General features: G+C 52.0%; 2 protein-coding genes across 2 annotated transcripts in view; one reads left to right on the top strand and one right to left on the bottom strand.

Moving 5' to 3' along the window:
* The first annotated feature begins 1942 nt into the window (after positions 1-1942).
* The window catches only part of RAD9A (RAD9 checkpoint clamp component A), a 53290-nt gene continuing 31419 nt past the window's right edge, over positions 1943-23813 (top strand). The window contains exons 1-2 of the mRNA XM_075545287.1: positions 1943-2107; positions 3522-3643. Coding sequence (XP_075401402.1) covers positions 2025-2107; positions 3522-3643 — 205 coding nt within the window. The 5' untranslated portion in view covers positions 1943-2024. The remainder of the gene's footprint in view (positions 2108-3521; positions 3644-23813) is intronic.
* Positions 19867-21435, bottom strand: POLD4 (DNA polymerase delta 4, accessory subunit). The gene is made up of 4 exons (XM_075545290.1): positions 21185-21435; positions 20943-21038; positions 20727-20838; positions 19867-20339 (listed from the first exon to the last, which is right to left on the bottom strand). The coding sequence occupies exons 1-4, from the start codon at positions 21279-21281 to the stop codon at positions 20315-20317; spliced, it is 330 nt and encodes a 109-aa protein (XP_075401405.1). The 5' UTR covers positions 21282-21435; the 3' UTR covers positions 19867-20314.

Raw genomic sequence — 23813 nt, 5'->3', positions numbered from 1 at the left:
TGGTGTTTTAAATTGCTGACCTTGTAGTTAGCAGCCCAACTATGCCACCAGAGTGCCTTGCAAATTGCTAAAAGTTAAAAAAATAAATAAAAATCAAAATGGCATGAAGTGCAAAAAGGCTTTTTCGTTTTGATCCTCCAATCTTCCTCTAAAAAACTGTGTACTTGTTATTTTTTAATTGTGGCAAAAATAGACACCAAACATTCTCCAATCCAACAACTACATGTATAACTCAGTGCCACAACTGTTACTGATAGCCTTTTCTGAAGGGTCCACCACCACTGGTCCCGACCCATAGCAGAGGGACACGCGGCCCTGCCCTGCGCCGTCCTCACCAGGGTTCCGGTGCCTGAGTCCATGGTGGGAGCCAGTGTCCGTCCACCTCCTGGAGGGCCTTCCTCTCTTTCACTGCCCCTCTCCTGGACCAAGCACGACGTCCCTCTCTGGGGACTGGTCTTGCCTGACCTCATGTCCAAAGTATGTGAGATGAAGTCTCACCATCCTTGCCTCTAAGGAGCACTCTGGCCTTAATTCAGGTTCTTCAAATGGATTCTCTTTCCTAGAGCAGAAAGCCTCAGCTCTGTCCATTGACTCTGTGGTCAGCAGCCTAGGGCTTAGCCCGCCGCGCTACCAGGGCTTCTTGCTGTCCTCCACAGGCCACGATCATCGCCAGCCCTCTATGTCTATGCCATCCGATGCAGCTGTATGCGTACTCTGTCTGACAACACAAATGACGCTCTGTTAACATACGATTCAGTGCTTGGAAAGTGGCCTCCTACAGAAAAGTAGGTAAAGGGAGATGTCGGACAGTGTAGGATATGACAAAATAATTACAATTTATAAATTATCAAAGGTTCATGAGGAAGGGGAGAGCGGGGAGGGAGAGGAAGAAACGAGCTGATCCCAAGGACTCAAGTAGAAAGCAAATGTTTTGAGAATGACGATGGCAACAAATGTACAAATGTGTTTGACACAATGGATGGATGGATCGCTTGTGAAAAGAGTTGTATGAGCCCCCGATAAAATGATTAAAAATTTTAAAATAATAAATATACAGCCTCAGAAACCCTAAAAAAAAAAAAAGGAAAAGAAAGAAAATGGCTTCCTATCCTGGAGCATTTCACATCAGTCCATAACGAGCGACCTCATTTTAAAAAGAACCACCCACACGTGTCCATTTTCTGCAAAAGGGAGACGGAGAGGAACGGACGCCTTTGCGTTACGGTGTTGGTGTGGAACGACAGTCGGGACGTGGCGTGGTATCAAAGATGGTGAGATTTTGCCTCGTCGGGTACTCTGGATGCGTCGTCAGGGGCACATATGCCTGGGAAGGACATCCCGTTGGCACAGGAAAGACGACCTCCCACAAGGCAGACTGGCACAATGGCTCCGACAGTCGGCACAAACACAGCCATCGTGGTGAGGATGGCGCTGGACGGGGCAGTGTTTTGTTCTGCTGTGCTTGTGGTAGATGGGAGTTGGGACTAACTTGATGGCTCCTAACACCACCACCTCTTTAGGGGCTCCGTGCTGGGTGGTATCACGGTTGCTGAGCAGTTGGAGACCCCCGCTGCTCCAGGGAGAAAGACCCAGCTGTCTACTCTCATAAGAAGTGACAATCGGGTGGGGCAGGGGGATGGATGAGCCCATACCTGGGGCTCAAGTAGAAAGAAAATGTTCTGAGAATGATGAGGGCAACATTATGTACAAATGTGCTTGACACGATAGATGACTGTATGAATTGCGGTAAATAAGTTACAGTCTCAGCCATTCACAGGGACTAAGCACCCTGTCCTATAGGGCCTCTGTTAGTGGGCACTGACGTGACGGCAGGGAGTCTGCATTTCTGGTTTGGTGGAGGAATGTTCCCGTGGTTTGCTGGCCGGGCTGGCTCCCCACCCCTCATTCCAAACAAGGCATCCAGAATGACCCTTGTCTCTCGGTGCTTTGGCACACACGCTTTAGAACTGCAGAGCCACTTCCCTTCCAAAGAAGCTGCGCCGCCGAATTGAATTTGACAGTGAATGGAATGTGCATTTAGATCTTTAAAAGGCCTGCACGCCCCCCGGCGCCTCCCCCCAAATCAAGGTCCTCTCACAGAAACCGGGTAAGCTTCCCTGGGTCAGAACTACGACCAAAGCCCGTCTCCGATCGCGTTTGAACTCGATTGTCAACGTTTCTAGATCTTCAGTCCAGGGGCCTGACTCAGAAAAGGTGACCCCGGCCGCGGATGTCACCGCCCTGCCCCGCGTATGAGGGGGGAGGGGGGTGGACTCCCCGAGGAGCGAGGGTCCAGGGGCGAACTCCATCGCACATTCTCCTTCCGTCGAGCCCAGCGTGGCCGCCCCTAACCCCGCACCGGGAGGTAAGTTTTCAAACGGTCCTCCTTCCCGCAAGCATCCCAGACGTCCCAGCACCGCGGGTGCCGCGAGAAGCTGCCTTTCAGGCCTCGGCGGCCTCTTCTTCCGCAGCAGCGCCCGGAAAGGCGGCCGCGCCGGAGAACCCAGTAGGCTGCAGCCGACCACGACGCTCGGGCGCCACCTTGCGGCCGCTCGTCGGGCCGCCAGGGGCAGCCCGGAAACCACACTTCCCAGAGTACCTAGCGCCGGCGCGCCGGCGCACTCCACCTCCGCCCGTTTCCATGGGAACCACGCCCCCCAGAGTCCGGAACTTTCAACTCTGAGGCGCCAAAGAGTTGCTCCGCCTGAGGTGCGCAGGAGATGGAGTCTGCGAACGGACTAGGGGGGAGAGAAGGGGCTGGCGGGCAGGAGGCCTGGCCGTCTGCCTCCGGGCCCTGCGCTCCCTTGGTTCTCGGGGCCGCAGGGTCGTGAGGCCGAGTGAACGCGGTGGCAAGGCGGGTGGCCGACTCACGGCCAGGCCAGCGCCGCATCGCGCCCAGCCCAGGGCCGGCGCCGCCGACAGGTACTCCTGGGGCGAAGGCCGGGCGGGCTGGCTCGCGCCGCAGGTGGAGCAACGGAAGCCCCCGAGTCCCCTCTCGGTCCCCAAGCAGCGTCCGGCCCCTCTGGGCCCCGGGTGCCACCGCCGGACGCTAGCGCATGTGGCGCCGTGGGACTTGGGGGGACCAGAGCCTCTGCCTCAGAGCCCACGTGCCCTCCGTAACGAAGGGCCCTATGATCCCACGGTCTCCACCAACGCCTGAGAAGGTTCAGGCAGGACGTTAACAGGGCAGCTTAGGCTCTAACCTCAGGGAGCCCCGGGTGTGTGACTTGGGGCACAGGTACCACCTCCTAAGGACCGCAGGGCCCTCCTTTGCAGAAATGGCGAGGCGGCCAGTCAACTTCAGCTGTGGGAGGCTTTGCTGAGGAAGTTTCTAGATCCGAGCCAGCAGGGGGCTGCTGCTGCTGAGCTGAACGGAGCTAGCCAAGTCACGTGGGAGTCTCCTGGGGCCTCCCTGTCATACACGGGGTGCAGTCACCCGCTGAGGGATCCATCAGTGGGTACAGCCAAGTAGAGAATGGGTTTCCACTGATGGCCCTTTCCTTTTTGTTTGTCCCTTGCAGGGCTTTGGGGGGCCATAAATCCCCAGTTCTTGGAGATGTGATCCAAAGCCAGCTTGCCTGTCCACCCCCAAGGCCTTCCTCCCTTGGGCCTCTCCAGTTCCCTCCCACTCCACCGGCCCCAGGTAAGTGCCTGCTAGCTGTGTCCTGCTTCCTTTTCAGCTAAGTGCCAATTGGAAGGCTTTGGAAGTCCAGAGCTGACAACTTGAGAGGAGGCGAGAGCCCAGCCCCCATCAGGGGCATCCTGGCTACTACCAGAGGGGGCTCATTTTCACTGGCAGGAGATCTCCTTTTCTCAAGACAACAGCCAGGAAGGCTGCTAGTTCGATATTCCTTCTTCCAGATGAGGGAAATCTGAGTTCTCAGGTTCTAGCTCAGAGAGCTAGATGGTGGGCATTGAGACTCATGATCTGTCCCTACCATGGTTATCCCATGGTGGTGCCACATCTCCACCAATTCCAGCCCTTAGCTATCCTGGAGCTAGGCCCCAACTTGCTGTTTCCCTGTTTCAGCCTGAATTTCCTGCCCCTTTTTCAGCTCAGCCCAGCTTCCCACCGCCATCAGACATATTTGACATTGGTTAGCAGTTCGAAACCACCAGCTTGCTCCACAGGAAAAAAATGAGGCTTTCCACTCCTGTAAAGAGTTACTGTCTCAGAAACCCACACTGGCTGTTCTACCCTGTCCTCTAGGACTGCCATGAGTCAGATTCAACATGAGGGCAGTGAGTTTGCTTTTGGTTCCTCCCTCTGGTGCTCCATTGAGACGAGCTTGTTCGTGGCAGCAGGTTCCATTTAGAGAACTTGTGTTTTACCTCTTGGTCCTGCCAGGAAGGCAGCCCCTGTACTGGCAGCTGGAGAGCTAGAACACTTAGGGGATTCTGTCTCCAGGTGAGTGGGCCAAGCAGAGGAACGCTGATCCACTATGGGGGTAGGGAAAGGAGTGAAGCTGGCAAAAGTTTGCCCAGTGGGATTCCCTGGCCTGGGTAATAATGCCACACCTCACCCCCCCCCCCCCCCCCGCACCCCTGGCAGCAGCTCAGTGAGACTCAGAGGTGAGGGTGGGGAGGTGGGTGTGGAAGGGAGGGGCAATGAGGTGCAAGCCCAGGCTAAAACCCGGCCCCAAGTGTTGGCCTAAGTCAAGTCAGAGATCATTGTGGGGGTGGAAGATGGCTTGGCTGAAGGAAGATGTCCCTGGAGGCGGGGTGTGGAGAGGAAGCTGGTCATATTGCATTATCCGTGATTGATCTTTACACGAGCTTCTGACTGCTGTGAGTCTCCCCCCTGCTCTGCCCAGCTCAACTCTTGGCAGACTGACTTCCCCCTCTGAGAGCACTCGAGGACCATCTGGACCCTCTACTCGCACTGAAGCCCAGCCTATAATCCGACTGTGTCCATGTCCCAAAGGCCCCTTTGCCAGGCTGGATTCTGTCCCATCAGAATTTCCATGTTCTTCCCACCTAGAAGTGTGATTTTCTGCACAGCACAGAATGGGTTGGGAGCAGGAGGCTGGGTGCCACAAGAAGAGATTAAGTGGCTTGGGGACAGCAGATGGATTATTTGGGGGTCAGTGGGATGTCTGAGTTGTTAAGAAAAAAACCTCAGGTCCAGTGGAGTATCCTGGCACAGGGTGGGTGGGCCTCCATGATCTGAGTACAGTAAGATCGCCCACCATTGCAGGCCTAACTCCAGAAGCAGTAGTGCATCCTCCTGGCCCACTCTCCACCCAGCTCTGCCCCTTCATCTTCTCTCTCCACCTAGTGAGGGCCAGCACAGCTGCAGATCTCAGGGGCACATACCCCAAACATTCCGTGTAGCTCTTGTGGAAGGGAGAGGAGTCCGAGGCATCTGTCCAGGAGGGTCTACCTGGCCTGTGCCCAGCAGGTTTGCTCCTCCTAGGCAGCTACCTCGGACTCCTGTTCCCTTCCATAGGCAGAAAGACTCAGCTAGAGAGGGAGGCAGGACTAGACAATTATACTAGGAGCTACAGAGGCCAGGGGGTAGGGAGAGAAGGCCTATAAACATCAGGCCTGATGGTCCCTGGATGGACCTCAGGCCAGGTAAAGCAGCCCTGCTGGAGGAGCTGTCCTTGAAAGAAGCGTCGTTTCTGGTTGGACCCAGGTGTGACAGCCTAAGGGACAGTGAAGGAGCCATTTGACAAGACAGCTGTGACTAAACAAATCTCATTCCTTGTTCTCACGATGCATCCCTCTGAGTCTTGAGCCCCTCCTGCTGACTTGCCTATTTCCTTCAGTGGCACCTCTGTTCTTCTACAGAGTCTTAATGGCATTGAACTGCTTACCACCAGGTAGGTGGTTCAAGTCTACCAGCTGCTCTGTGGGAATTCGGGCTGTCTGCCCCCATAAAGAGTTTCAGAAACCCTGTGGGACAGTTCTGCTCTGTCCTGGAAGGGCCCTTAGGGACCGGGTCAGCTCAATGGCAGTGGGTTTTCTCTATAGCAGGCATGGGGAACCTTTTTCTGCCAAGAGTCATTGGATATTTATAGCATCATTCTCCGGCCACACAACATTATCAACTTAAAAATTAGCCCCTGCTGTATTTGGTCAAATATTTCATTAACTAGTCCCTAATTGGATGGCTGGAGGAGCGTGTGATGTTAGCCAGCACTGACAATTTCACGGGCCTCAGACGGACCAGGGCCGGATGTTCCTCACCCCTGCTGTACAGCCAGGTGAAAATGTGAGTGTTAAGACTCACGTTCCACATTCAATCAGTTGTCGAGTTCTGTCGATCCCTCACCATCCCGCCCTGCACTCTCGAGTCTGCGCCTCGCCAAGTTGCTGTCCCAGACAACACCTTGGCTACTGTGATAGTCTCCTGCCTGCTCACTGTCGCCATCCAAGACATCATGAGTAAGTTGGTGTTTCGGAGGGATGATGTCACTTGACACATGGGACTCGTGTTGAATGCTGCCAGTGGGCTCCCGCTGTCTGCCTGCCAAGTGCAGTACAAACCCCCTTTTCTTTGCTCAGGCCTTTCACGGCTGGCACCAGCCCACTTCTCCTGTTGTGTCTCCCAGAACATCCTACTATGTACCTTTCACAGGAATCCCGTTTGACTGCTAACTATTCCTTCGAGAACATGCTTGGTTTCTCCACTGCTGCACGTCTGCTCATGCAGTGTTCTCTAGCCGGGAGGGCCCCTCACACACGCATGCACTTACAAACATCCAGTATTGGCTCCTTCTATTCCCAGGCACTTTGCAAGGTGCTAGAACTTTTGAACCAACCAAACAAAAATTCTCATGGACCTTACTGGGGAGGGTGGGGGGAGTCTCATAAGTCTTTTGCTTTTGAATTCTAACAGATGGTAGTGAATGTTGTGGAGAAAAATCAGGAAGGGCCAATAGGGAGTGCTGTCATGGAATCTCGGTTGCCGTCATTGTATGCAATAAAGTCCTCGCCTCCCTTCAAGCCTCTGATTACACGCCCTTTCATCCACTAAGTTAGTCCTAGTTGCTTCCCCTAGAAGTAGTAGGCTGTAAGCAAAATGTTACTGGCTTCCCCTCCCCCCTTTTGCAGACAAACAACATACACTTAACTTGGATTCTACATTACATAATGTGCGACAGAAGGAGACACTGCCCAGTCCTGGGCCGTCCTCACAGTTGTTCTTATGTTTCAGCCCATTGTTGCAGCCACCGGGTCGATTCCTCTTGTCGAGGGACAGTGTCTTTCTCTAGGGACCGGTTTCTACTGATAACATGTCCAAAGCATGTGATATTAAGTCTTGCCATCCTTGCTTCTACGGAAGTAGTTCTTAATTATGGAACTAGAGTAGTTAAGCCAGCCCTAAGATTTAGCCACTTCATGCTATGTATTGAAGTTCTCGGTACACTGTCCTAATGGAGTCTATGAGGCTGCCAACTCTTTCTCTGCAACATTTTACTTTGAAAATGTTTAGGGACGCTGAAAGACTAGAACAACGAATACCCATATGCCCCAGCTTGAGGCCAACTAGTTGCTAATATCTTGCCACACTTCTCTCTCTTCCTCAACCGGTTAAATGTAAGGTGCAGGCCTGTTGACTCTTCACCCCTAGGTATTTCAGCACATGTCTCCGGGCGCAAGGACATTGCCCTACAGCAACACACTGTCCTCTTCATACTCAAGGAGTATCACAGTGGTGCAGTAGCTATATTGAGACCACACACCATAATTTAATCTCTTCCCAACGTCTCCGAAATTTCCAATGTTAAATAAGAACAGAACAGCGTGGCCCAGGAGCCACTCAGGAATCACAGATAGCATTCAGCTGCCAGTCTCTCCTTTCCGTTGATCTAAAGGAGACCTCTTGCCTCTTTGTCTGGGTATCTCATGACACTGACGGGTTTGCTGGCCTTGAATCCAAACCAGTTGTCTTGTGTAGAATCTCTCTCCACTGACGCCACTGTTGCCAGGGACTTAGACTCCAATGAGACCTTTATGCACACATCGTAAATGACAGGATCTTCCTGGTTGCATTACTTCAGTAGCCGTATAATATTCTGGCCCACTATAGGTGGTGCTGAGTTTGGGCACGTGGTAAAGATGGTATCAGATAAGAACCTTGAAGCGATCTGCTGGGTGGTCAACAGATCGTGTGCATATCCTGTTCCCCAACATAGATTTTAAGCATCGTTGATGAGCTTTGCTGTGTGTGTGCTTGGCTTTATGGATTATGACATGTACTGTGCATTTAACATAAACCAAACCGAAAGCCACTGCTCTTGAGTCCATACTGACTTGAATTGACCTTACAGGACACAGGAGGACAGCCCCTAGGTTTCCAAGGAACAGACTGCCCCATCTTTCTCCTGAAATGTAGCTGTTGTGTTCAGCCTGCAGGGCACTTGGACCACTGCGCCATCTGGGCTCTCTGCACTTAGCATCATAAGCTGCTCTTCAGTAAGGGATTTCCTCCAGCTCCCTTTTTCAGTATTGACTCTCAATTCATGGAAGAGTCCTGGTTGCACAGTGGTTATTAGTTGGGCTGCTAACCCCAAGGTAAGTAGTTCAGAACCACCAGCTGCTCTGCTGGAGAAAGGACGTTTACTCTCATGAAGAGTTACAGCCTCAGAAACCCATGAGGGCAGTTCTTCCCTGTCCTATAGAGTCACTATAAGTCAGCAATGAGATAAATGCATGTAGGAGTTGACACATTGGACTACTGCACCCAACGTCAACAGTATGAATGCATCAGCTGCTCTGTAGAAGGAAAGTGAGGCGGTATTCCCCTTTAGAGATTTACAGTCTTGGAAACCCTAAGGAACAGTTCTACTCTGTCCTGTAGGGTCACTATGAGTTGGAATTGAGCTGATGGCAGTTGGTTTGGGTTATGGATTCATGTGTTCTTTTTAAAAATCCATTGTGTCAGAAGCCACTACCGTCACTATTCTTTTTGATCCTTGAATTTTCCAGTATTTGGCCGGTGGAATCTTCTTCAAGCTGCTCTCAAGCCGTTTTGTCTTGTTCTGATTAGTCTTGGTGGCTTTCTAGCACAACATAATTTTCCACGTGCACCTTGTCATTTTCTATTTCAGCCCTGGAGTCAGCCACTAGACCACTTGAAGTGGTGAGAGATTTAGAAACTAAGATTAGGGTTCTCCCTGCGATTAGACTTTTATTGCTTCCTTTGATTGCAGGCCTTTTCAGTGGGCAGTGGATGATTTTTGTATTCACTGAGTTCCAGGACTTCTGCTTCTAACTGGGTTGGAACCCGCCCATGGTAAACAACTATGAAACTGGCTAAAGTAGATAAGGCAGCTATTATTAGGCACTGAACAATAGGCAGGACAGCGTGTACTTAAAGAAGGAAATACTTGAGGTGAGCTCCACATTAACTCTGGCCCCGGTTATTGTCTGGCCTGGGGACAATTTGCTAAATCTGGCCCAGAAGTGGAACCCCAGCAGAGCACAACAATTCTGCTGAGCAGATCGGACAGAGCTCAGAATGGAGGGCTGCCGAGACTGCTGGAGACTGCAGAGCCGGGGAGGTGGCGAGAAGGCAGCCATGGTGGTGGGAGGGTTGGGGACATAGCAGTCTGTCTGTGGGTTCTCTGTGAGCCCAAAACTGAGGTCTAGGCTGCAGGTGTACAAAGTAAGACTTTGCAAGACCTAGCAGGGAGTTGCTGCTGTGGGCTGGAGAATAGAATGGAGATACAAAAAGTCAGACAGTGCAGAGAGAAACATTCCATGAACCCCCTGTGCCCAGAGCTAAGATACCAGAAAGGCCAAGCCTTGGATTGTGCCCAAAGCAGGGCTGACAAACGATGGCCTGAAGGCCAAATCTGGTCCACCATGGGCAACTACAGTCATGCCCATTTGTTTACAGATTATCTATGGAGGGCCTTACCCTACAGGAGCTACTGAGTAGTAACAGAGACCAGAGAGCCTGCAAAGTGGAACCTGTACGATTGGAACGTTTACAAGAGTCAGCTCTTTGCAAGAGTTTGGACTACTCTACCCAAGGCTACTGAGTTGATTGCAACTCAGAGGTACTCTCAAAAAAACTCTCTCATTTGCTACCAAATCCATTCTGACTCATAGCCACCCTCTAGTACAGGGTAGAACTTTCCCTATGGGTTTCTAAGGCTATAAATCTTTACTGGAGTAAAAAACCTCGTCTTTATCCCTTGGAGAGGCTGGTGGTTTTGAACTGCTGACCTAGTGGTAGCAGTCCAATGCATAACCCACAAAGCCACCATTTCTTCTCACTGCTACTCTAGACTTGGCTTAATGAAGCCTACAACCAAGTCTCAGAAGGATTAAGGAGAATTGCCAGAAATGAATTTACTGCTAGTGCAAATGCAGCCTTCTTTAAAGGAAGACATTATTATCCAGATGATGGCCACCAAACAGTAAAAAATTACTAGACACTGACAGAAGCAGGGAAAACTTGAAACCTGTTGCTGTCGTGTCAATTCCAACGCATGTGACTCCATGTGTTAAATAAGCACAAAACCAAACTCACTGCCACGGAGTCAATGCCAACTGGTAGTGACCTCTTAGGACCGGGTAGAAGTGCCCCGTGAGTTTCTGAGGCTGTAACTCTCTACGGGGGTCGAAAGCCCAGCCTTTCTTCCATGGGGCAGCTAGTGGTTTCAAACTGCGGGCCTTTAGGATTGCTGACGCCCAACACATAATCACTGTTACACCAAAGGGCTTCAAAAAAGGTCATGGAAAAAAATGGAATTAAAAATAATAATTGAGTTTTTAAAAAAAAAATAAAGAATTGAATGTTTCTACAAACTTTTTGAAGCCCCTCACAGAGTAGACCGGAACTCCATAGGGTTTTCTGGCTTGGAGTCTTCACAGAGATTCCAGCCTCACTTCTGTGACGCTGCTCAGTGGGTCTGAACGGCAGAAGCTTTTTGTCAATAGTTGAGTGTAAACTGTGCCACTAGGCCCACAATTAAAAGGGGGTAAAAACAGTCAACAGAAACATACCCTCACATGACCCAGATGTTGACATTTGTGGACCAGAACGTTGAAGCAGGCAGTTACTATAAATATGATGAAGGGCTTACATGAGGATATGGTGGCCTTATGAGGAATCTAGGCAGAAAAGCTGGAGTGGTTAAAAGAACCAAATGGAAATTGCAGAACTGAAAAATACAATATATGAAATTAAAATCCATTGAATGGGGTTGGCTAATGGTGGAAGGAGGAGGCTTAACAGAAGAAAGGGCCATGAATTTGAAGGCAGATCCAGAGAAATTCTCTCTATGAAAATGAAAAACAATTGAAGGGAAAAAAATATTGAAGATGTAGTGGCAAGCAGCCTCACATATATATGAGTTGGGAGTTCCAGAGGCAAAGAGAAAATGACAAAAAATATTTGCAGAGTGAATAGTAAAAATTATTCTATTATGAGAAACATTTAACTTACAGATTTGAGAAGTTTAACAAATTCCAAAGAGTATCATAGAAAATCACACCTAGACCAAGCACATTGTAGTCAAACTGCTAAAAGCCAAAGGTGAAGAGAAAATCTTGAAAGCATTACCGCCACCCCCCCAAAAAAAAATCAGTGAATTACATACCTGGATGGTGTTCACCCAGCCCAGTAAAAGAGTAAAGTAAGATAAAAGACCCTAGAAAGAGACGTAAGTTAAAAATAACAAACGAGAGAGAGACATAAGTTGTACTCATGGAAAGGAAACAGAAAATAGATCAAGAAAGAAAATCAGCAGTTAGTTCTTAAAATAAAATTAATAATATGAATAATTCCCTATCAAAACTATTATGGAAAAAAGAGGGGGGGACCCAAAACAACAATGATCAGGAATGAGAATGAATACCACTATTGACTGTTAGACATTAAACTTTTAATAAATGCAGGGAGGAGACGAGCCAGTCAGGGTACAGTATGCAATGATGAAACATACATACCCCTACCCCCCACTATCATGATCCCAATTCTACCTCACAAATCTGGCTAGACCAGAGGATGTACACTGGTACAGATAGGAAGTGGAAACACAGGGAATCCAGGACAGATGATCCCTTCAGGACCAGTGGTGAAAGTGGCGATACCAGGAGGGTTGAGGGGAAGGTGGGGTGGAAAGGGGGAACTGATTACAAGGGTCTACATATGGCCTCCTCCCTCAGGGATGAACAAAATAAAAGTGGATGAAGGGAGATGTCGACAGTGTAAGATATGACAAAATAATAATAATTTATAAATTATCAAGAGTTGATGAGGGAGAGGGGAGTGGGTAGGGAGGGGAAAAGTGAGCTGATACCAAGAGCTCAACTGGAAAGCAAATGTTTTGAGAATGATGATGGCAACAAATGTACAAATGTGCTCGACACAGTGGGTGGATGTATGGATTGTGATAAGAGTCATAAGAGCCCCCAATGAAATGATTTTTTTAATTTATTAAATGAATATAACAATCTTATGCCAATAAATTTGACAATGTAGATGAATGGGCAAATTAAAAAAAAACCACTCATACTGACAAAAGGATAAAAATCTGAATAGTCCTTCAACTATCAAGGAAATCAAATTTACAATAAAAAAAAACTCCCACAGAAAATGCAGGTCTTAAAAAAAAAAAAGAAAATGCAGGCCTGGATAATGTTACTTAACTCTTGTATAAAATTAGTATTTTTATTTGGAAAATAGAGGAGGAGGGAACCCTACCCAGCTCATCCTATGAAGCCAGCAAGTCCTGAAATCAGAATCTACAATCCAGATGCTTCCAGTAACACTTCCAGACCAATATCTCTGATGAACATAGATTCAAAACCTGTCACAAAATATTAGCAAGTAGAAACTAGCAGTAGATTAAAGATCATGACCCCTGGGGGATGGACAACAGAAAAGTGGGTGAAGGAAGACGTTGGACAGTGTAAGATATGACAAAATAATAATTATCAAGGGTTCATGAGGGAGGGAGAAAATGAGCTGATGCCAGGGGCTTACATGGAGAGCAAATGTTTTGAGAATGATGAGGGCAATGAATGTACAAATGTGCTTTACACAATTGATGTATGTATGGACTGTGATAATAGTTGTATGAGCCCCTAATAAAATGATTAAAAAATAATTAAAAGGAAAAAAAAGATTATGACCAAGTTGTGTTTACCCCAGGAATGCAAGTAGGTTCAAACAATAGATGTGACACATTATAATATAAGAAAGAAAAATTGTATTCTGTCATAGATGAAGAAAAAACATCTGATGATATATGTCTTTTTCCATTAAAAACAAAAACTCCGCAAATGAGGACTAGGGAGTAGCGGGACTTCCTTAATTTGATAAAGGACATCTGTGAAAAACAGCTAGCCTGATCCTAAATCCTAAGCTAATGAATGCTTTCACCTCAGACAAACCCTGAAAGCCTGTCCGTTCGTAGCACTGCTGGTCTATGCTGTGCTAGATGTCTTTGAAGCACCAAAGAGATCTGAGAAGAATACAGATTGGATAGGAAGAAGTATACATTTTTATTTACTGACGATTGCTTACATAGAAAAACCCAGAGAATCTATTAAGGAAATTGTTAGAATAGAGTAAGGTCAATATATAAAAGTGAAATTTATTTCTATGTTATACAAACAAAAGGCGAGAGAATTAATTTCTTAAGATCCATTTGCCATAGTATAAAAAAATTAAACTTCTTAGAACTAAAGACAGGCAGGCAGGGGAACCGGTCACACGGATTGACCCACAATCACACATCCCCCCTCCCCCAGGGGAAAGAACAAAGGAAACCATGGGGGAAGGGAGACAGTGCTTGGTGTGAGACATGGAAATAATAACTTATAATCTATCAAGGGGTCACGAGGGTGGGGGAGGAGGGGAAAGAGGAGCTGACACCAAGGGCTCAATAGAAAGTAACTGTCTAGAAAAGACATGGCAACATACGTAGTACAAACATGCCTGATACAATTAATGCATGGGTAGTAATACACATTGTAAGAGCCCTCAATAAAATGATAAAGATTTTAAAAGGCAGGCAAGCTGAGAAAAATGAAAGAGGAAGAAAGCAAAAGAGGACTTAAAAGGGCAAAACCAATATTTAAAAAGAGAAAGTTGAAGGACTAACACTTTGATTTGAAGACTTCCTAATGCAGACTATGCAGCTGGGATAAAGTGGACGCAACAGAGTGCTTGTCAGTATACCCCTACTCGTGTGATCAGTTGCAGCTGTACCAGTGTACACACCAGGAAGGAAAGACGCTTCCTAATAGGACACTGGCCAGCCTTCCCTCTGAGAACAAGTAGAGAAGTGGGCTCCAGATAAGACGATCGTCCCTACTCCGCTTTGGAGAAGGTCTCAGCTGGGCACCCAATGACCAGGCCCAGTGGAGACACAGGCTGCAGAACATGACATGAAAAGGACCTGCTTCTGAATGGAACCGCTTTGCCTTCTGGCTGATGAGGCGCTAGGAGGATCCAGCTGCGCCATGAAGGATCCGACCCCTCAGAGGAGTGACAGCCCAAAGTCCCCTGGAGCAGATCAGGCTTAGCCTGAACACCAGGCACCTAGTGGTGCTCACAGGCTTGTCAGGACCAAAGGGCTCAAACTGGTGTCAACAAAGGCTGTCAGCTCGGCATGCTTACTATCTCGCCAACCACCGCGGTGCGGGATAGGCCCTGGCAAGGATGAAACCATGAAGCTTATGACCCAGTACAATAAAATACAAACGAGTCACCCTAGGAGCAGGGAGGGCCCACAGAGAGAGTGCGTCCTGCAACACAGGGGAGGACTTCTAGAAGTAGGGACCCTGAGAACCCTGACGGCAGATGGAGAAGCCATCCATGTGATTGGTCACTAGAAGTTTCACACTCGGGAGCTTTCTAGGAAATGCCTTTTCCTTCAAGAGACACAGGGTGCTTTAAGTAGGGCTCAAGAAGGAGCCACGATCCACGCCCCCCAACATCTGGTCCCCAGTCACTTGTCACCCTTGTAAAAACCCCTAAAACTAAAACCCAGTTTGTGGCAAGTTTGACTCCAGCTGACCTCCTGTGTGAAGAGGCCCAGCAGCTGGAGAGGCTTCTTCAGGAAGCATGGGAGCGCCCACAGTGCTGTGCACCCACACAGATTCTGTGTGGACTCTCTCCCACGACGACAGTGAGCCGCTGGAGACTGGAGTTCTGGTTATTTGCACCTGCAAAGACTACCGCAAGCTGTTTCTTACATTTAGAACTCAGTCTGGCAAACCCGAGGCAGGCCTGTAGAGAAAACCAGGAGCCATGGTGAGGCTCCTGTCAGTCCTTGAGGCATGTTGGCACTGTGGGAGCTTTGTTCTGTTTCTAGACCAACTCAGAAATGAGTTCTTTTCCCTTGTGTACTTAGTGCCTTGGTAAATTAGCTCCTTCAACCTTCAAGCAACTAGTGAGTTTGTCTGAGGGTGGATCAATGTTGCCACACCTGAGTCAATAAAGCATGAATCAGTGTGGCCCTCGGTGGTGGGTGTGGTGCTGGTCGTTACTATGACAGCCAGGCAACCCAGGGAGAGGTACACAGCAGGAGAGAAGTAGGAACAATAAATTGGAACAGGACTAGGGCAAGCCATCCTCTCTGTGAGGCTTTGATAGCCCTTTGCCTTTCTCCTGGAGATCTGGGCCAGGCCACACCGCAGATCGCCACACAGAGCTGTCCCCTCATGTCCCTGACGCTACTGGGCCCTGTGTACGCCTGCCCTCAGCTGACTCTTGCTGCACTTTGGCCACTTTTCCCCCTAATGTTTGTTCACTCATTGGTATGAGAAGTCCATTTATCGGAGGTTTTTTCGAGCGAGCATCATTAGCTTTGTCATGTGGGGTGGTGGTAATGTCTCTGGAACAAGATGCTTGTCGTTTCAGCATGTCACATGGAATGGTTCTGTGGCATTCAACAGTCACCATTCTCTGCTTCCACACTTGGAACAGAAGCTCAGTGTTCCCTAAGCAATGGGCTCTGTGGTCTCCCCTCCTTCCCACCCACCCTGGACAACCAACAATAAATTTGGGTGTCTGTAGTAACTGGCCTACTCTGGACCTGTCGTCCAAGGTGGGGGTTGTACACCATTTGTCCACCTTCCAGTGAGAATGTCCCAAAATGCCACGCATCTCGGGTCTCTTTCTGCTTCCTGCTCTCAGGGAACTCAGCCCTCGGGGTGATGGCCCCATTGGCTCTGGCGTGACTTGAATTCTGTGGCTCCATGACCTGCTTGATGTTTCCACCTGGCTGCCCTGCCACACTCCTCACACGCCACATACAGGAAACAGGACTGCCTGTCCCCTCCCAGTTCCGTTTCTCTCCCCACGGCATCATCATCCTCTCACCCACCCAAGCCCCAAACCTGAGTCATGAGTGCCGCCTCCTCCCCACTCGCCCTCCCCCAGCACAAGGCTTGCCAGCTTCCTCTGTAAGGTCTCCTACCGCGCCAGCCTCTTCCTGCTCCCTGCGGAGTCCATACCCCTGTAGTCTTCTAGCAGTCCTGGCCAAACTGACTTTCCTGAATCCCGACTTGCTGCTGCTCCGAAACCTTCAGCAGACTTGCCTCCCCATGGATATAGTCCACACTCCTTAGGCGCCAGCTGCAGACCCGCTGGATGCCAGCCTGCTTCACTGACCTGGTCTCACAAGGTCTTTGGAGGCTCAGAGTGCAGGGTTGGGAGCCAGAAACCTAGCCCAGAGACCCTGGCTTAGCGGAGTGAGCAGCAGGCGACAACACTGCAAAGGTAGCTAGCAAGATGAATGGGAGGAGGCCTCACATGATTCAGGTTTGAGCTGGGGGCAGGTGTGCAGATGAAGGTGGGGGTGAGGGTGGGAGTGGGAAATGCTGTGACCCTAGCCATATAGTTCCCTTTTCTGTACGCGAGTGTTGTCTTTTTAAAATGAGAACAGTGATCATTTCTAGCGTAGCTGTGAGGGGGAGAGGCACAGGGCTGAATTCCTAGGGAGCAATTGTGTTATATTAGGGTGATTGAGACAGACGGTGCCCTGCCCACAACCCACCTCTCTGCATACCTGTTTCCCTCTCCACACACACACTTGCCCCAACCCTTGCTTTTGTTCAGTCTCTTCCCTCCGTCTAGAATGCCATCCTCTGGTTGGCATTCTCCAAGTCATCCTACCTGGGCCAGGAACTTCCCATGCATGACCTACTGAGAGAAGCCAGCCAATCTCATTGCCATCAAGTCAATGTTGACCTCAGCATGGCAACCCTGTAAGACAGAGGTGAACTGCCTCTGGGTTTCTGATACTGCACCTCTTTACAGGAGAAAGCCTCCTTTCAGCTGGTGGCTTCGAACTCCTCACCTTGTGCTTAGCAGCCCAACGTGTAACCACTGTGCCACCAGGTTGCCTCTAATTCACTCCCTGACCTGCATCTACTCCAGCAAGAGAGGCTAATTCCCCTTGATAGTAATCCATGGTTGTGCTGAAACGACGACTCCAGACACTACTATGGAGCAGAACGCAACCATGGTGTAAAACGTGTAGGATGAAATACAAACTCTGAGGCGCATTGAGAGTAGCCATGTCTTGGGGCCTCCCCCTCCCACAGATGGAGTTTCCATTGGCTCTGAGAAGCCAGCCCCCAAGCTTGTCACCTGTCATGACACCACCCAGTGCCCCTTTGGTGGAGGACGCACACTGCCCTTTCGTTCCTCACCCAGGCAGCTTATCCAGGAGCCCTGGTGGCGCCGGCTTATAGGTTGGGCTGCTAACTGAAAAGCCAGCACCCCTATAGCATTTGCTCTGAGTCTAGATCCACCCGGTGGTGGTAGGTGGGCAGGGCTTATCTCAACAACAAAGTTACTGGCATTTGAAGGGCTGGCCAGCTGTGGCACAGAGGCAGGTAGGGTTGGGCTGATATCCAGGCCCAGGGGGTGGGGGTGGGGGGGCTACCATGTGCTGCTTGTGAATCATTAAAGCTAAACGCTGGCTAACATTCCTGAGTGAGATTGTCTGAAAGAATCAGCTAGATACCATACCATGCGAGTAGCAGACGGCCTAGCATATGGCAGGATAGACCTTTGGGGGATGGGAGAAGGGGCAGTCCTGCTCTGGCAGCCCCAGAGGCTTAGTAAGCATATAATGAATGTCCTGCCTGTAAGTCGTTCCTGACCTGCATCTACTCCCACTCATACCTACCTTCCTGTCACAGGAGCCAGGGGTCACCATCCTCCCTCCCTCAGGCTTGGTCCTGTCCCTTCCCGCCTTCCCAGGGAACTCATCACCCAGTCACAGTCACTGCTCTCTTGCATCATCCGGTTCCCTCCCAGCAAGCACAATTATGCTAATATCACTTTGCCTAAAACAACGGCTTCTGCCCAGCACCCCCTCCCCTTCCTGGTTTTCCTCTTCACTCCTCAGTCATACACTTCCCCCCCTCCACCACCTAGCCTCAGCAGCCCTCCCCAAGACACCCATACTGAATGTCTCAACCCTAGACCTCTCCTAAGGCCTCCTCCGTCGTTCTCTCCCCCTGGATGTGTCACAGACTGCAACCTCCAAAGGAGCCCTCTGCTCCCCACTCCACCCTTCCCACGAGCCTCCCTGTCCTCGTAATGGAACGCTCGCCTTCCAGGTACTCCAGCCAAACCCTGGGAGCCCAAACCTTGGCTCCCCTCTCACAAGGCCTGCCAGCCACCCACTTCCAAAATGGTGAATCAGGCTGTTTTGGACCACCGCCCAAACCACTAGCTTAGCTCCAGTCCACCCCTCCTAAGAGTGCCCTTTGCCCCGTCACCCCTACAGTTGTCCTCCACTAGCAGTCAGAGTAATGTTTTCAAGATTCGATGATGTCATTCTTCATTTTGAAAGCCCTCCAGTGTCAAATCCAAGTTTCTTATCATGGCCTGAGAGGTCTCGTGGGACTGGCCCTGCTACTTCTCTGGACTCACTTCCTACCACGCTCTCCTCACTTTGCTGACTCTGCCCAGACCTCTCTGCCAAGGTCTCCCTGCCACCTGCCACTCACATTGAACAGGCTGGAAGCATGCCTGCCCTGGGGATGCTCAAGGCATTGCGCAGGTACTTCTGCAGGTCTTGGCTCAAATGCCACCTTCCCAGATGGGCTACCCTGGCACCCTCTAGCCCAAACCATGCCTCCCTGGCATGGTATGTATGTGTTTGTTTTTTTCTACCACCTCCCCCTAATGATAACATAAGTGGGTCTTGGGTGACTGCCTCATAGAGGGTGCTCATAGATGGGTAGGGGCACACTGGCTGGGTATGACCCTGTGTCTGCCCTGCTGTGTGATGGAAGCTGTACTTTCAGGGCTTGGCTGGGTCTGTCTGGAGGATGAAAACTTGTATGGGTGCTTCAAAAGGCTCTTGGGAAAATCAGAACTGAAAAATCATGGCATTTTCCAGTGCACATTTAGGAGCTCCCTGGTTGTCAGCCCCTCTAGCTCCTCTGGAGGATTGTATCCAAGGGGTTAATAGCCAGGGTGGAAGGCAGAGGTCTCCAGAGAAGGACCCATTTATGAGGGGATATTGATGTATTCTTTCCCAGACCCAGCCAGGAGCCCTGGTTGTGCTGTGGATTAAGCACTGGGCTGCCAACCATCAGGCTTCAATGCGCCAGTGACTCAAAGGGAAAAAGAGGAGATAGTCTGCTTTTGTAAAGATTATAGACTTAGGAAGCCCGTGGGGAAGTTCTAGTCTTTGAAGCTGGAATCAACCCAGTGGATTTGCTTCGGGTCCTTGAAATGACTAAAAAGAGGAATATCCCTGAGCACCACCAGGGGGCACCGGAGGCCACGCCACTTGGCCTGGACCTTGCCTCCTCTGGTTTACTCGTCCATGGAGGGGGTGTGCCCCAAGACTTGCTGGAAAAAAGTACCTGCAGCTGGCTTGTTCCCACCTGCCACCAGTAGGGTCACATGAAGGGTCTGGTGGCCAGGATTCCAGATTCTTTATTAATAGGCACTAGTGAACTCCTTGACCTGTGAGCTCAGGCAGTCTCTGCCCTTAGATGCCAACCTACAAGGAAGCATCTTGGCTTCAGCTACCCAAGTCAGGTTCTGCCAAGGCTGCGCCTAACTTGCCACACTGTCTCTGGGGTTTGAGGAGATACGTAATGGGCTCAGGAGGGTCATGGCCAGTCCTGTCCTCACAGACCACTCTTCACCTAAGGCAGGTGGGGCTTCCTCTGTGTAGGCGCCAAGGGGGTTCTGGAGGCCTGCAGGGTGAGACCCCCCCAGGTGCAGCATGTGGCCCTCCTGGGAAACTCCTGTCACGTGCTTCTCTGCAGCAGAGTTCGGCTGAGGGCAGCCATTGACCCGTCATCTGTCCTGAAGTTCTTGATGGCTGCAGTGTGGGCGAGGGCAGAAGGCTCCCGGCAGGACTCAGAGGGGATAGATATGCCAGAGGCTGTGGAAGGCGGGCGGCAGTGGTGGTGGGGATGAGCCAGGGAGTTAGTACGTCCCTAGGTGATGGGACCTTACCAGCTCCAATCTTTGGCCATGGGCTAGAGTCTTTGCCTAACCCGGGGGGCCCAGGGCCCACACCCTTCCCCCAGCACCAGTTCAGAGGGAGAAGGGCCCCAGTAGCACTGTGGTTGAGTGCTTGGCTGCCTACTGGCAAGTCAGTGGTGAGAGCTGCCCCCCACCCCCAGCCACTCCATGAGAGAATGATGTGGCAGCCTGCTCCCTGTGGACACCCAGGGTCACTAGGAGTTTGACTGACTCAACAGCAGTGGGGTGGGGGCGCTAGGAGCACTAGAGGGGCCTCACTCCTTGGAATGCTCCCATCTCTGACCTGTATTGGAAGCGGGGGTCTCCCTGGTGAGTCTGTAGCACCTGGTGCACCTCCGGGGGAGGGTCCAGGCCCATCTCTTCTGCCCGATGCCAACGCTGCAGCCTGGTGATGCCTGCCAGTAAGATGACACAGCCATGTGGGACGGGGGCACAGGGACAGGGTCTGAAAGGTGCACCCATGGGAGGCAGTGCCCTGAGAGGCGGGTGGGGTGCTCACCTGTGCAGGGCCCGTACTGCCAAGCCAGGTCAAACTGCCTGAGCAGTGCCAGCTCCGTCAGGTCCACATCCCTGCCCGGGGACTGGGGCGTCTCCCCTGTAAGGCCAAGTCTCCCTCAGGCCGGGCTGTCTGCGCCCCACCCCCTGCCGCCAGACCCTGAGAGGGAGGGAGGGAGGGAGGGTCCCTCCCGGGAGGGTCCCTCCCACCCCCTCTCGTGCTCGCCCGCCCCACACCTCAGAGACCTGGATCGACTGCCAGCTCCCCCTTGCTGTTCCTGGTGGGCCCCGCCCGCCTCTTCCCGACGGGGTAGGAGTCCGTGATGAGCCGCTTCCGGCCCATGGCGGCCACACAGGCAGGCGGGCAAGTAGGTGACGGCGGGGAAGGGGCGAGAGACAGCTGCTGAGGGGGAGCCCGGGTCAGCGGCGGGCAGACACAGTGACCCAGACGAGCGGAAGGAGGAAGGCCGGCCGGTTCCAGGGATGACGCCGCTGCCCACCACCACGGGCACGCAAACCGGAAGGGCCCGAGCCAATGGTCCGCCGCCGCTGGAGGGCGGAGCCCCGGGCCCAGCCAATGGTGGACGGTGGGTGGGGCCAAGGACCTGTGCTAATAAGCCGACTTCCCCACCTCGGCCGTCCCCCTCCCCCCTCCTGGTCCGCCGCTGCGTCTCTAGGGACCAGCGGAGCGTTAGTCGCGGCCTCCCACTTCCCTTTGGCCCTTCCTAGGCAAATACGCCTTTCCGTCTCGTTAAGCTCCGTGGCCGTTTTATAACTCCCCAGAGCCCCGCTGGAGCCTCTGGACCAGAGCGGCGGGCGCGGTGTGTGGGGCCAATCTGGAAGACCTAGGGGGTTAACCAGCTTCTTCCCTGCCCCCTTTTTCAACCCTTGGTAAACCTGTGGGCTCTCACTTGCCAGTGCTCCCAGGTATCCAGGGAGAGAAGCAGAACACACAATGTCCTGGCACTCGCCAAGTGCTTCCTGGCACTTGCTCTCCTATCAGCTCTATTAATGGGGCATGTTTTCCAAAGACAGGAGAGTAAACATAGTGTGGTCACTGCTGAGCAGCACAGGACCAGAGGACCTTGTGCCACTGGGCCCTCACAATGCCGGCAGGCCTGACAGAGGACCCAGGGCTGGGCTAGCCTCTGAAGACCTGGGAGAGGCGAGCTGCTGTAAACAGTGTCTCCCAATTCTCCACCCATGACCTTTGTGCTGCCGCTCCTATCATCGCTGACTCACCCCTGCTCCCGCCACCCCCTCACCAGCTTCCTGGCAGTGGCCGAAAATGCTGGCCAGTAGGAGTCTGGGAATCTGAGCAGGCCTAGCCCAGCTCTCATCACCCTCAAGGGACCCTTCTCCCCAGGGTACAGGCAAGGTGGAGGCTGAGGCCAGCTTTGGGTGGGCCTCCTGAAATCCCAGGGGCTGGGGCTTGAGTGAACCTGCCAAGGAGGAGAGCTGAGCCCAGGGCCTGTGGTCAGTGGTCTCCAGGGCAGAGGAGCACCAGGAGGGAGGCTGGCTGTAGCAGGCCCTTCCATTCCTCAGGGGCCTCCTGCTGCCTCCCTTCCTCCCTTTGGTGCTGAGCAGGGAGTCCGTGCTGTGGGCATGCTATGCTGGAGGCCCTGCCCTCCTCCACTGTCTGTGCTGGGCCTTTTAATCCCCCCATCTGCCTCAGGAACTCTGTGGGGCCCACCTCCAGGGAGGCAGGGGCCCAGCGGAACAGGGGGTGGGGAAGCAGGGAGACGGGTCTTCACAGGCAGGAAGGTCTTGGTGCTGAGTGTGTCCTTCAGTGAGTCCTCTGTGGAGGGCCGGTGCCAGATTCAGGGGAACTGGCTGCCCCTCTCAGGGACTTCAGCAAAGACCTCCTGGACTGCTTCCAGAGGTGTGTGGCACCCAGGGTCCCAGCTGCTGCCACCACCCACCTCCGGAGTTCAGAAAGCCCTGAGGGAGCAGGGAGCTGTGGGTGGGGCAGACCCCTCCTCATTCCTGATCCCTCCACCCCCTGAAAGCTGATAGCCGTGGGGCCCTGCCACCGCCCAGGGAGCGTGAAATGGGGTGTGCCGCTGGGCAGCCCCAGCCGTTCCTCCCTCGCCTGAGCCCGTGCCCTCCCTTGTCTGCAGCCCTGGCTCCCTGGGCACTGTCTGGGCTGGCTCCTCCAGTGGTCCCCTGCTCTGCCTGGCTCAGGCCCTGCTGGCCTCTGCCTTGGGGGCCTGGAGTGAGGGGATTCCACAAGCACTATAGGCCTAGTCCCCACCCCACCTCCTGCAGGCAGTGTCCCTGAGCCCAAGTAGGGGGAACACCATGACCAGAGCCAGCTCACATTTAGCCTTGCTCCTGGACACACCACCTGGACCAGACAAGACGTCAGCTGCTGCCTTCTTCCTTCCCCCTGTCCCTACCCATCCATCTTCTTCCACCTACCTGAGCCCCTGCCCCACCCAGGCAGGCTCAGGGGGCCCTCTCTTCACTGCTGTCTGGGGAGCCCGTGGAGATCCTAGTTGAGGACTAAGTTCTTTCTCTTTGGGAGAATGTCCTAAGACTGAGGCTCGAGCTCCTTGGGTCACCCTGACACACAGAGGCTGGTGACAGGACTACCAAGGGTGACCTCTGCCACCTCTTCTGGGCACTCAAGGATCTTGCCTTCCTGAGGCACCCAGGAGAGACAAGAGCAGGACTGAACTGGGTAGGGTGGAGCCCACAGCTGATTTTTCACAGCGGGAGGGGATTAGACCTGGTTTAGCTCACTCAGACAATGCGGCAAGATGGAGAGCAGCCCCGCTCCACCAGCCTGGCTCCTGCGCCCCTTGAGCCCCCTCCCCACCCCCAGCCCATCATCGAGTTTGTGGGTAACGCCAACTAGAGAACTGGGGCAGGT

The sequence above is a fragment of the Tenrec ecaudatus genome, chromosome 4 (genome assembly GCF_050624435.1).
Source record: "Tenrec ecaudatus isolate mTenEca1 chromosome 4, mTenEca1.hap1, whole genome shotgun sequence".
NCBI classification, from domain to species: domain Eukaryota; kingdom Metazoa; phylum Chordata; class Mammalia; order Afrosoricida; family Tenrecidae; genus Tenrec; species Tenrec ecaudatus.
The sequence above is the reverse complement of the archived record's forward strand: the minus strand, read 5'-3'. Positions and strand labels throughout refer to the sequence as shown.

Excerpts from the sequence above, each read along its gene's own strand:
- POLD4 (XM_075545290.1), bottom strand. The coding sequence starts at position 21,281 with ATGGGCCGGAAGCGGCTCATCACGGACTCCTACCCCGTCGGGAAGAGG. Across the intron at positions 20,839-20,942 it reads GCAGTACGGGCCCTGCACAG|GCATCACCAGGCTGCAGCGT; the intron begins GTGAGCACCCCA and ends TCTTACTGGCAG. Across the intron at positions 20,340-20,726 it reads GACCCCCGCTTCCAATACAG|CCTCTGGCATATCTATCCCC; the intron begins GTCAGAGATGGG and ends CGCCTTCCACAG.